Source organism: Mesoplodon mirus (genome assembly GCF_964341445.2).
Source record: "Mesoplodon mirus genome assembly, chromosome: 9".
Classification (NCBI taxonomy): domain Eukaryota; kingdom Metazoa; phylum Chordata; class Mammalia; order Artiodactyla; family Ziphiidae; genus Mesoplodon; species Mesoplodon mirus.
Window position 1 is genome coordinate 86026350 of NC_138985.1, and position 12947 is coordinate 86039296.

General features: G+C 42.2%; 1 protein-coding gene across 3 annotated transcripts in view; it reads right to left on the bottom strand.

Moving 5' to 3' along the window:
- The window catches only part of TSPAN12 (tetraspanin 12), a 66755-nt gene extending 57271 nt beyond the window's left edge, over positions 1 to 9484 (bottom strand). The window contains exons 1-3 of one of the 3 annotated variants that reach the window (XM_082631689.1): positions 9466 to 9484; positions 9056 to 9224; positions 7945 to 8080 (exon numbers count right to left, since the gene is read on the bottom strand). In XM_082631689.1, coding sequence (XP_082487815.1) covers positions 7945 to 8010 — 66 coding nt within the window. In that variant the 5' untranslated portion in view covers positions 8011 to 8080; positions 9056 to 9224; positions 9466 to 9484. Of the gene's footprint in view, positions 1 to 7944; positions 8081 to 9055; positions 9423 to 9465 lie in introns of those variants that run through there. The other 2 variants (XM_082631688.1, XM_082631687.1) reach the window with 2 other exon arrangements.
- Positions 9485 to 12947: the final 3463 nt, after the last annotated feature.

Below are 12947 nucleotides of genomic sequence, written 5' to 3' on the forward strand. Positions count from 1 at the left end.
TGCTATTTTATTTAATTACCTTAATTCTCTTGCAGTTATAAATAATTCTCCCCTCTCTTTATCATTCTTCGAAATAATAACTGATCTTGATTTCTCCATCCTTTAATTTCTCACAGGCTGTTTAGCCAATTTTCAATATCATAGCTCTAAGACAGCTATCAATAAATAATCAGTTTCTTCATTTTGCATAACACAGTATCAGTGATTGTCATTATATACACAGTACTTCCATTCATAACAAAAATGTCATTTTTTAAAACAGCATACTCCAAAACATTTCTAGTACTGTAGAACAGTTAAGAGCATGGGTTCTGAAGTTATTCTTTCTTTCAAAAAATATGTATTGATCAGCTGCTCTTTGTCAGGTACTGTGCAATGTGCTAGAGATATATACTGATCGGCAATAACAGGCACCAGCTCAATCCTATGATGAAATTTACTAAGTGACGAGATCACGTGTTAGTCAAGTGTTAGTCAACTCATCAGAGACACAAATGTGTAACTGCAAAGTGTAATAAGTACTAGGAAGGAATAATACAAGTTGCTGTAGGACTTCTTTTGGGGGACTTCCCTGGTGGTCCAGTGGCTAAGACTCCATGCTCCCAATGCAGGGGGCCCAGGTTTTATCCCTGGTCAGGGAACTAGATCCCTTATGACGCAACTAAAAGATCGCGCATGCCACAACGAAGATCCCACACATGCAATGAAGATCCCGCGTGCTGCAACTAAGACCCAGCTCAGCCAAATAAATAAATAAATAATAAATAATAAATATTTAAAAAAATCCTTTTGGGGTGACTGATCTATTCCATGGGGTCAAGGGGACTTCTCCAGACAGCTAAGATCTGAAAAATAATTATCAAGTTCATTAGGGAAAGGGAGGTTGAAAAGAACACACCAGTCAGAAAGAACAGCAAAGGTCCCAGGGTGGAAGGCAGCATGATATGTGCAAGGAAGGGAAACTGGCAGGGAGCAAGAATGGAAAGCCAGGCAGGGGCCAGAACACACGGTCTTAGAGATCATTGTAAGGCATATTGTCTTGATCACAATGACCATAAGAAGCCATTGAATCAAAAAGCCTTGGTTTGAATTTGAATTCCCCTCTGCTCCTTTTCATCTATATGACTTCGAGTATGTCATTTAATCTTTCCTAAGCTTCAGTTTCCTCCCATATAAAATGTTATAATAGCAAGTCCAACTTCACAGAGGATTCACAGGATGAAAAAAGAGTAGGATTCTTACACATATTCCCTAGTACTATCTTATACATATTCCCTATTCCTTTTGACCTCAGGCCTTTCTCTTAATCTTTCTCAGTTTAGGAGACAACTCTTAAATCAGTTCATAAATGTAATCTTCGGATATTTGAAGGTCTAAAAATGGATGCGAAAAGCCACTCTGCATAGAACTGTCTATTGGACTTCCATAGCCATTCTTATTTTTGGTCTCTAAAACTGAACTCATTTTCATTCTTCTCAAAACCTGTGTGTCCCTCCCACTGTTTTTCCTGTCTCGGTAAATGGTATAATCAATGCTTCAGTCACATCCACTGGCACCTTGGCAAGCAGCCTGAACCTCTCCCTCTTCCTCAGTCCTACACCTAATTGCTTTCAAGTCCAACAGATTGTTCCTGAAACACACCTGATAAATTCCTCCCCCTTTCCTGCCACTCTGGCTAGTTCAAGCCCTCAGTCTCTTGCCAGGCAATTATAATCACCTTATAATAGAACTCTCCAGCTCACAGATTCCACGTCACATTCACCCTTCAGTTAGCTTTATAAAACACAGATCAAGCTCTTCTGCTTATAAAGCTCTAATAGCTGCCCCTTGTGCCCCCTCCCCATCTCTCACTTCCACTTCCCCCAACTCTCTCTTAGAGAATAAGTTTAAACTCTACAGCAGGACACACAGGCCCTCTTCAGTCACCCTTTGACCTACCTCTTCAACTTATTTCCTGCCAACTCCTTCCCACACACATTCTGTCCTTGGATGACAAAAGTCCTGCTTGTGCTTCTCTGATATGCACCACACAGACCTCCCAAACCTATGTCTTTGCCCATGCAGTTCCCTCTGCCTGTTATGCAAGCCTGCCCCAGCCTTTCCATATCATGAGCAGAGCAACCTTATCCTTAAAGACCAGCTCAAACATCAGCTAGAATGCAAAGTTTTCCCCCCAGCTCCCTCCTTACCCAGAGTCAACACTCTTGTCTAGACTTCACAGAGCAGTTATCTACCGTCTCCTATTTTTACCCACCCATCTCATTCCACTAGAGGACACAGACCACTGCCTCTAGCCCCATCTCACAGTAGAGTACCAGGCCCAGTAGTAAGACTGATACATATTAGATGAATAATGAGAAAATAATTAAAGAAAGATGATTTCAACTTGCCAGATAAGCTAACTATTGGAGAACTTGAGCAAAATTAGGAGATGCTTTAGGTAGAACTGAGCTTTCTATCACTGGAAGTTTTCCAGTAGAGAGATGCTTGCTGAATTACATGATGAAAAATTTATATATCAGGTCAGAAGCTGGCTTAAGTGTTCTCAAAAGTCCTTTAAACTACAAATGTTGCATTCTATTTAGCCCCGCTGTTTTTTTCACTGTAGTCACCGAAGCGTTGTAGCTGTGCACAGAACATCAGTAGAAATAAATAATATCAACACAAAGCTTTATCTCACAGTAAACAAGCAATTCTGAAAATACACTGTTTTTTATTATGACCCTATTTCCAGCCACATTAAATGGCTGAGAACAGTTCAATTCTCAAAGAGTGATTTTACTTACTGTTGAGAAAATAATAACAGTAACAACAAATACAGTGCATGCTATAGCAAGGAACTAAGTTAAAATGAGACAAGGTCACTTCAATAACTAATCCTAATGTTATTAAATCTAGAAGGACAAATTATGCAACCAATTCAGGACTCCTTACTGATAATGGTATTTTCTACTAACTTTCCAAATTAAAATAATTCTGGGCTTCTCTGGTGGTGCAGTGGTTGAGAGTCCGCCTGCCGATGCAGGGGACACGGGTTCGTGCCCGGGTCCGGGAAGATCCCACATGCCGCGAAGTGGCTGGGCCCGTGAGCCATGGCCGCTGAGCCTGCAAGTCCGGAGCCTGTGCTCCGCAATGGGAGAGGCCACAGCAGTGAGAGGACCGCGTAGCGCAAAAAAAAAAAAAAAAAAAAAAGCACTAACATTTCTCGGAGGGCTCTCCTTTAGTAAACTGGAATGCCTTTCATAGTACGAAGTTGGGGGCGGGGGGAGAGCATCAATTTAAAAAGTAGTATTTTAACATGAGTATATAAATGTTGTGTGAATGCAAATACCCACTTGCCAAGAAACTCTTTAGGGTCTACGGGAGTCAGACACCTAAGGTTCACTACAGAAAACTGGAGAAAAAGAAATAGAACATTGAGTCTTCTGTTTTCTTCATCTAGCTTGCATATATCCCAAAAGTGTGAACCAGATTTCCTGTCTGCTTTTTAGGCTTTCTTTTATAAACTTCTTTTCATATTTTGTCGAGGGTAGCTCCTCTCTCTTGCTACTCTTTGGTAATGGTAAGTGAAAGACAATGGCTCTTATCTGCTGGTGAGAAAAGAGAGTTTAAAACTACAGGTGGGATATTACACTTTTAGAAAATAATAAACAAACGTGATGAATGTTAAGTGTTCGCCAATTTCAGGAATTTCCAAAAAGAACCATGTGTATCCATTTTTCCAACAGCAGAAAATTATCATCTAAGAATGGCAAACACTCACATCATAAAGCCACAGAAGTTGTCTTTAAAATGGAGGAAAGCTTTCATTTATGAAATACTATGGCATTTAAAAAGTAAAAGTGTGATACATTTGAAGTAAAAATAACCCATTTCCTTGCTCTATCGTGGCCAGAATGTGAATCATGGTCTCCAAAGAGCTCTCAGGGCAGTTTACTCACGTGCACTGTGTCTCATGTGCCTTTTCCCATTACAAAGCCATAAAACTCATGACAAACCTCGAAGGTCCAGTATCTGTCTGCCAGCCCCAGTAGAGCTGAACCGGGATCATGCTTCTTTACAAGTGAAAGAGCCACTTCAACAGATGGCAAATCAAGGTGACCGGATCCACAGCAATGGAAGAATGCAGTGCATCTGTGATCTTGAATATTCTGTGGATTGTTTCCTCTTAGACAGGTCTATACCTCCCACTTAAAAAAATTAAATATGCAAGATACACGTTTTTACTGAAAAAAAAATTCACTGTTTGATATTCAACTCCCAGAACAGAAAAACAAAATTGTATAGGTCCTCAGTGTTTTACCAAATAAAATTAATTTTTCTTTCCCTAAAATCTTTGTTGGTAGAGAAGGGGAGAAGGTACCAGTACAGTAGAAATAGATAAGAAAAAGTCTATTTCAGATGCTAGGAGAAGAGTAAAAGCATACGGCTTTTGATCCTGCAGTTAAGGAGGGCAGGTATCTCAATCCCACAAAACTAGAGGCCAGTACAATCACCCTCTCCATACTCAGGATGAGCTCAGGTTCACGCCACACTGGTCTGTTCTCCTTCTAATTCCAATGAGAACTAAAAGCAAGGACTAAAGCCTTGCTCCTCCAGATGGGGCACTCAGACCAGCAGCAACAGGGTCACAGAGGGGCTTTTGAGAAATGCAGACTCTCAGGCCCAGCCCCAGACACACTGAATCAGAATTTGCATTTTAACGAGATGCCCAAGTGATCTGTATGCACGTGGAGGTTTGAGAAGCACTGCTCTAGGGGACTTGGAATGAGCAGGTGGACAGCTAATCCCTTCCTAATGAAGATGTTTATTTCTCTGCTGCAAATAAATTCAGCACCGTTTCCATTAGTACAACCTCTGCCGCACTTAGAGAAAAAAAAAATTGGACTTTGAATCCCTGTTCTGCTACTTACGAGCAAGTTAATGAGCTTCACTGAGTAACTTCTCTTTACCACCACCCGCCATTTTCCAGGCGGAAAATGAGAATTAGATGAGAATTATGAGAATTAGATGAAAGAGTAGTGTAAGAATGCCCAGGAATGTGTGAGGCACAAGTAAGGAAACATAGGATCAGCAAACATTGCTTTAACATTGAAAGAATAACACCAATGTCCCCAAAGTTAGCATATACATTTCATACAATTCCAAAAAACTCCTGACGGTTATTTTAATCGTATAAAATAATCTCAAAGAAAAAGAAACCTTAATCAAGACAAGAAAGGCAGGCGCTTTAAAAGAACAGAAGAATAAAAAAAGATTATATAAAATTCTAGAGAAAAATTCTACCGAAAACACATATAAAAATTTGTTTATATAAAGTGATGTTCAAGCTCACTGATAGTGGGGGAGGTAAAGAATAAAGTAACAGTGAAATAACACTTTAACCCTTTTAGATTGGTAAAAATTTTAAAGTTTCATAACACCAATGAGATGGCAGCAACATTAAGTGCATATGATGTACATATAATGAGGCATATTGGTGCTTCTATTTCTAGGGGATAGATTCCCAGGACAGGATTACTGGGTCAGAGGAATGGAGGAGCGGTAGCAATAGTAGCAGTATTAATCACAACAATAAGCATTACTACTATTACTACGACAAGGATTCCTTTGACTCATCGATCCATCTCCTGGTAACCTACTTATTACAGTAAACTATTAGCGAGCATCAGTATTGTAGTAGTAGTAACGACTGCGGGTACTACAGCTACCATTGCTACTGCTACGACGTAGATAGCGCTTATTAAGTGCCACTGTTCAAGCACTTCACATATATTGACTCTAATCCCCCAACAACTCTAAAAAACTCTAAAAAAATAGGAGCTACCGTTCCTATTTTGCAGACTAGGAAACTGAGACACTAAACGTGCCTGGCAAACATAGTAAAAACGACATAAATGTTAGCTATTTTGTTGTCATCATTACATATCCTCTGACATAGCAATCCCACTCCTGCAACTCTAACCAAATGAGAAAAACAACCTCACAAAAAATGTCATGAATGTCTATATGAATGTACATGAATGGGTATACGTGGACAGGTATGAGTAAACACATCTTTGGATGAAATAAAGAAAAATACAGAGGGATGCTGAGTAGGCAGGAAACTCGGATTATTTTGTTGGCGGGGAGATGATATTTGGAGAAAAGGAGGGCTGGAGAAAGGGGGAAGCAATTTTAATAAATCAGAACACACAGAAAGTGAGAATGTCGAAGTACAGGATAAGAACAAAGAAATAACATTTTACATTCTTTGGGGACACAAAGAGCCCTGCAGGAGTTTAAGGAATAGGCATTTTTAAGCAAATGTCGTTACTCAGAAGAGTAATATTTTTGTTAAGTGATTTGGGTTCCCCTCCACACACACACATAATACAAATTCTTAAGAAGATTTCCAAAACGTTATTCTATGTTGCACAAAAAAAGTCCTAGTACTTCCAAGGTTCGAACACAGTAATCGTCCATGTAAAGGCACTGTCTAGGGGCAAGAAAGCTGAGTTCTGCTCCCGGCACTGTCACCATTGGGTCATCTGACCTTTGGCTTCCAGTCACTAACCTACACTTAGTTTTCTCATTCCCAAAGTAAGGAAGTTCGACCAGATCATCTTAAATCCCCTTTTAGTTATAAAAATGTGATGATTCTGTAATTAAAAACAATAAAGTAGAAAAGTGAAAAACTAATAAACAGAAGTGACAATTATCACACATTTTAAAGAAACAAAGTTCAAAACTTAATACCTTATAGCTAAGCAGGTAATTTAATGACCTTAATTAAATTAAGCTTATACATTTAAATTAAATGTACATTTAATTTGTACATTTTTAGAATTAAAAACTGCAATAAGATCAGTTCGGTATTTTATATTTCCAAGTGGTGAATATAACAACTCAATGCTTTAAGTTTCGTGTTGAGAAAAAAAAGTTGCCAGTTTAGATATCTTTCAGATTACTTCCTGAAGTAAGGCTTAATTTGTCACCTTAAAATGGAGCCATCCATAACGAGTAGTTCAACCAAAATGTCATTCTCTAGAGACCACATGTCATAACCCTACAAAAAAAAAGCTGGTAAATGCCAGCCAGTCAGCCAAATAAATAAATTACTCATTAAAAATTGTAACAGAGCGTTTTGAATATAAATTATTAATAGAACACAAATTTGGCAAAAAAAATTAACTGCTTAAGCAGGACAGCTTCCTGAAGCAACATTCAACGTTTAAATTTTTAGTTTCCTCAAAAGTTTTGTAAATAACAATGTGATTATTAATGAAAAGAATGAAAATTTATGTCTGGGTGAAATGCATAAAAAGTCACTAACTCATAGGGCATAAAGATTTCCATGAGCTTGTTAAATTTTACGTATTTTATTTCCTTAAATGGTTATGGGATTTTCCAAAAGCATACACAAAATTCCTTAAAGCTTTGCCAACTTAGAAATAGTTACACGGAAACCACCTTTTCAGACTATATGGAATCTCCCAGAAAAATCTACTTAGTCTTTTGATAGGATATCTGGGCATGAATTCCTACAAAAACATAGTAAGACTTCTGCCCCCACCAGATTTTATAGGATGACGTAAGGAAACAATTTATGGCTTGCACAGTTATCTGAAATTCCTGAAAACAAGCAGTCCCCTAAGTAGTATGTCAAAATTTTCTTATCTACAAGCACAAGCACGTGCATTTATTTATATCCCCAGATTAACTTCAAGTCTAATTTTACTGCCACTAGTATCCAGCGGTGGATTTCTTTTTTCTAATTACAAATGGAACTTGAGCTAGATCAAAGGCATTTTAAGGTCAAAATTTACTTCTCTGAAAAATAGAGGGTGTGATCCCATGTAATTAATTAATGCTTAGCCATGCCCTTTGGCGCATTACGTGGTGGCTATAGGAAACCGAGTCCAGCCGTCCCCACCTGTTGGTGCAGTGGACTGCTTGACTTACCCAAAAGAGCAGATTGAGCGCGTAGAGCAGGCAGCGCAAACACTTCACAGAATCTTCTCTGGCCATTGTGAGCCCCGGGAGGGAGAAGCCCCATCCTTTCACCACATCCTACCCCCACGGGCAAAACAGCAGCGATCTGCAGAGGGCGGGGGATAACAGGGGACTTCTCACCACCGCGCTTCTCACCCCCAGCCCATCCCTCCTCTGCCAGCCCTCAGCTGGGTGCAGGTCTGGTCCGAAGCCTAGTTCATTCGAGACATCGCTTCATCGAAAATCATTTGTTAAAGTTATAATAGTAACCTAAACTCCCCAAAGTTCCAAACAGGCTTCAGATAACACCTGCTGGGAACAGAAAAGATTGTCTCCCCGGATGAATGAAGGCGCGCAGTAAACTCGGGTTCTCAGGGGACACGCGGCGGTGTCCTGTGAATTCTGATGAGACGCTCTTTAAAACTTCCCTCAGTCCACGCCCCTCCTCGGGGAGAGCTCTGCTCCGAACTGTCCCGAAGGTTGGAAACCACACTCCCGCCCCCCTCCCGACCCCAGAGATGTCACAGACGCCGCCGGCGACACCGAAGGTGAGAGTGTCCCTCTCACTGGGACAGTTCCTGGGCCCCCCACCTCCGCACCCACTTCGCCATCCCGCAGCTGGGGTGTGAACGCGGGGCACTGGAGGGGGCGCAGCGCTGAGCTGGGATTCCGCCCGGCGACTAGGGTTTCTCCGGGAGAACACGAGAAATGATGTTTGGGCCCCGGAATGATGGATTAGCCGGGGGCGGCGGGCGGGGAGCGGGGAGGGGCGCACGGGAATTAGGGCCGGTGCAGCTGTGCAGACGCCGGGTTACTCATTCACGTCCCCCTCCCCCGGCCCCGGCCCCGGCCCCGGCCGCGACCCGGCTCTCCCAGCCGCCCGAGGAGCACAAAGCAGAGCGCGGTCAGCCGCCCCGCCACCCGGGCGCGCGCCCCCGGCAGGGCGCGCGGGGAAGCGCCGGCGCCGGGGAGCCCCGAAGCCAGCACTCTAAGTAGTTTAGCACACAGCGCCGGGGGCAGCCGCCGCCGGCGGGCTGGCGGGACAGCGGGCAGGAAGGACGAGAGACGCGCGGCCACTCACCGTCGGCGCTGGGCTCCGCGCCCCGATCCCGCCGGGGGACAGTCGGGGACTCACTGCGGGGGCTCATCGGGGCAGCGACGCTCCTCCTGGAAAGCCGCAGGGCTGCATTGACTCCAACTGGAGACGCTTCCTTCTCTTCCTCTCCCCCCGCCGCCGCCGTCGCCGCCTCCTGGGAAAAGGGGGAAAAAAAAAAGTCCTGGGCAGCAGTTGCTGGAAAGTCTCTGCTAAGCCACCTCCCAGCGCCGCTGTCCCTCCCAAGTCCTCGCCAAGTCCGGACGAGGCAGCGGCGGCAGCCAGGGCCAGCTGCACGAACTCTCAGCGCATGCTCGGGCCGCCGGCTGCCCGGGTTGGATCCTAGTGGGTGTTTCTGGTCCCCTCGCGCGGCGTGAGCCCCCGAAGGGACGCCTCACCTCTACAAGGGCCAGAAGGAGAAAAAACCTAGGGACTTTGGAGAAGTCCGCGCAGCAAGCCCCTTAAAAATGGTGGTGTCGGAGGAGGGGAGGCTGGGTTATAACCATAGGGAACAGGCTTTTATTATATGAAAATATTTGTGTTTGAGAAGGGGGGTGAAGGAGTGGCCCAACCCGATTCCTGCAATGAGAAACTAGTTTTCACAACCTTTCTAGAACCACCTCCTGCGATTTGTCACTAACATGGTGCCCTGTGCTCCTTCTGATTGCTTTGTTGCCCTCCCTGATTTTTAAAAAAAAACAGTTCTTTCCCACTTCCATGGTGTACTAATAGCATTTACTTACACCCCAGGGTAGACGTGTGGAGAGCTGACGGCCAGAATAGGGATGTTTAACTCTTTCACAAGTAATGCAAAGTTTCACAAATTTTCTCCCAAAAGGATTGTTTGAGTTTTCACTGGGTAATTTATCTTGAATTGTGTATATGGTAATGGGTTTTGAATTTTTTTTACCAAAAAATTCAGGAAGTATTCATAGTAGGAGACTACACTTCTAAAAGTACCTTCCCTTTTGAAAGTAAGAAACTTCAGACATAAGATATGGTCGACTTTTGATGTTTTATGCCTTGTGATAGTCCACATTTCTGATTACTTCTGTGTGCATTGTGTGGCAAATAAAGCTTCACTAACAAATATGAATTACTTGAAATATAAACAACATCTCTGAGAAAACCTAATAATAGGAGTCCTCCTTAAATTTCCTTGTTGGGGGGGGAATAAAATGGAGTCCTGTGTCCATCACCTCCTGTCTAGAGTCAGTTGCTACAAGACCAGGGTGACGAAGAAACACACACTCTCATGTGGAGAGAAGTAAAATTAAGACATAAAGAGAATTTGAGTGTCCTGGGTTATGGGAGGAAAAGTCTTGGCAAGCCTGTCACTAAGCTGTGTGTAAGGCAGCAAGCTCCAAAGAGCCCGAAAGCCATCAACTCCAAATACCAAGAAAAATGTCCACTCATCCATCAAACGACACTACCTCTGGCAACAGAGTATCTTCTGGAGTCCTAGAGAAGAGCAAAGAAACCCACTTTTATCCTCGGTTACTGCTCAAATTAGGGTGTATGCCAGTTACAAGCAGAGGGCTGCTGGAACCACCCACCATCTGAATGCTGTCGGTGCCACACATTCCTCTGAGTGACAGAAAAATCCCCACATTGAGGGTAGTCTATGACTGCCATTAAAACTGACAGAAAGTGCAAATCATTCCCAGGTCTCTGAAGAGAGATCCTCTTCTATTTCTAGAAAGCAGTGAAGTACCTTTTAATTCATAAACCTTGAAGGGCCCTAGAATAATAACATTTTAGAGGAAGATGCTTTAGAAGTACATCTCCCACCACCCCCGCCCGCTTTTAGTAAATGAGGACTATACAGCCAAGAGAAGTTTTAAAAGTTGCTCATTTACTCCTTTAGTTAAATCAGATCCCAAGCTAAAATCCAGAATCATACTCTCTAACTAGTTCAGTGATTCTCAAAATTGCTGTATATTAGAACCACTTAGGGAGTTTTGGACAAATCCTAATGCTCAGGCTATAACCCACACCAATTAAATTGGAATCTCTGCAGATGTGGCCTGGGCATCCAGAATTTTCAAAGTTTGCAGGGTGATTCTAATCTGCAGCAGAGTTTGAAAACCACTGCAACTAACATTTTACAGATGCCTTAAAACGAGCAAAGGAGTTTTCTTCAGGTTTAGTTGGATCAAATCCCTCACCTGTGAATTGATACCTGGGATTATTCCTATGTTAGAAGTTAAGAAGAAAACAGAGCTGCAGTTACTGTTCTAATATTCCTGAAGAATGGTATATCAAAGTCTGTGATCAACATCTCAGCAGGGGAGACCTCACCACATTTGAGGCATTGCAGAACTGGGTAGTTTTAAGGTTAAACCTGGCCATACCTCCCTATAACTGGTACCACTCAATTCTAGTTCTTCTGCCTTTTGGAATCCACAGCATGAGCAATCCTTCTCCCATATGACAGCCCTTCAACTCCTGAGGGCAGCTGCTAGTCCCCTCCTCTCCAAGTCTTCTCTTCTCTAGGATCGTAGAAGCACAGTAAGACTTGACATCACAGCTGTCATTCTGTCGGCTCTACATTTTTCTCTGTGAGAATAACGTTTTTGTGCACAAAGGTAGGAAAGAAAAATCCCCAAATGGGCATGACAGTTTGAATGTAGAATAACACATTAGGAAGGCGGAATGGTCTGTTCATTGCCCGTGAAGTAGGAACCCAGTTCTCTGGCCATGTATACTTCACTCAGTACCTTTGAGTGTGTGGCCACATGCTGAAGATACTAAGAATAAGATGGGTCCCCGTCCTTCAAGAAAAGGCAAAACTCTTCTTTTCCGTTTAGAAAACAAAAGCAGCTACTATTTACGAGCAATCTCATGTGTATCATTCCTACAGTCAGGAGCAAAATTCAGCTAGCTAAGCAGTCATGTAACACAAGATCTTCACTCCACAAGGCAACTCATTTGTCTCCATCTTATTGCACTCATTCTGCTCAAGTTGTGCAGAGGGAAGGAGCTGCATAGGTATTTGGTAGGATGACTGAATTTCTATTGCTTCTTGGTATAATACCCTTACAGTACACCTGCAACGGTCCTTCACAATCAACACAGGAAAGAGACCTAATATGTTTTGAGAAGTACTATGCGTCTGACATAATAGGTGCTTCTCATAAACTATCTTATTAATGCCTCATAACGACACAGTTGGATACTGAGACTCGGAGAGTTGATTTCTCCAGGGCCATACTGGTAGTAAGAAAAGAAAGTGAGATTCTAAGATCGGTCTGACTCTTTCCACTGTTAATCTGCATTACAATAATATTTCAAATCTTGGTGGGAATTCACTGACAAGCTTCAAGAATAAAAATATTCCAGGCAATTATTATTACTTCTTGAGCATATGAGGCTGAATTTCAAATATGTATACTCAAACTATGACTGGCGAATCTACTTGCACCTTTTACTTCTGAAAGAGTATACTCAGACCTGAGAAAAGCCTTTCAGCACTAAATTACATAGACTTCACTCACTACCAGCTTAAGGCTGGCAAATATAAAATGCAGGACGCCCATTTAGATTTGCATTTCAGATCAACAACAAACAATGTTTTAGCATAAGGATGTCCCAAATATTAATGGGAAAAGTATAACGTTGGACAAACACATACTAAAAAATTATTCATTGTTTATCTGAAATTCAAACTTAACTGTGCATCCTACATTTTTATTTGCTAATGCTGACAATCCTATGCAAACTAGAAAATTCAACTCAAAGTACTACAACAATAATGATATAAGTAAATATATAATTTCACATAACAGTGTGTTCAAAACTAGCAATCTATCCAGTCAGCAATGACATCGGTTCTTTTTCCAGCATGCTCTTTTGATATACACAGTGTGTCCACTAATGT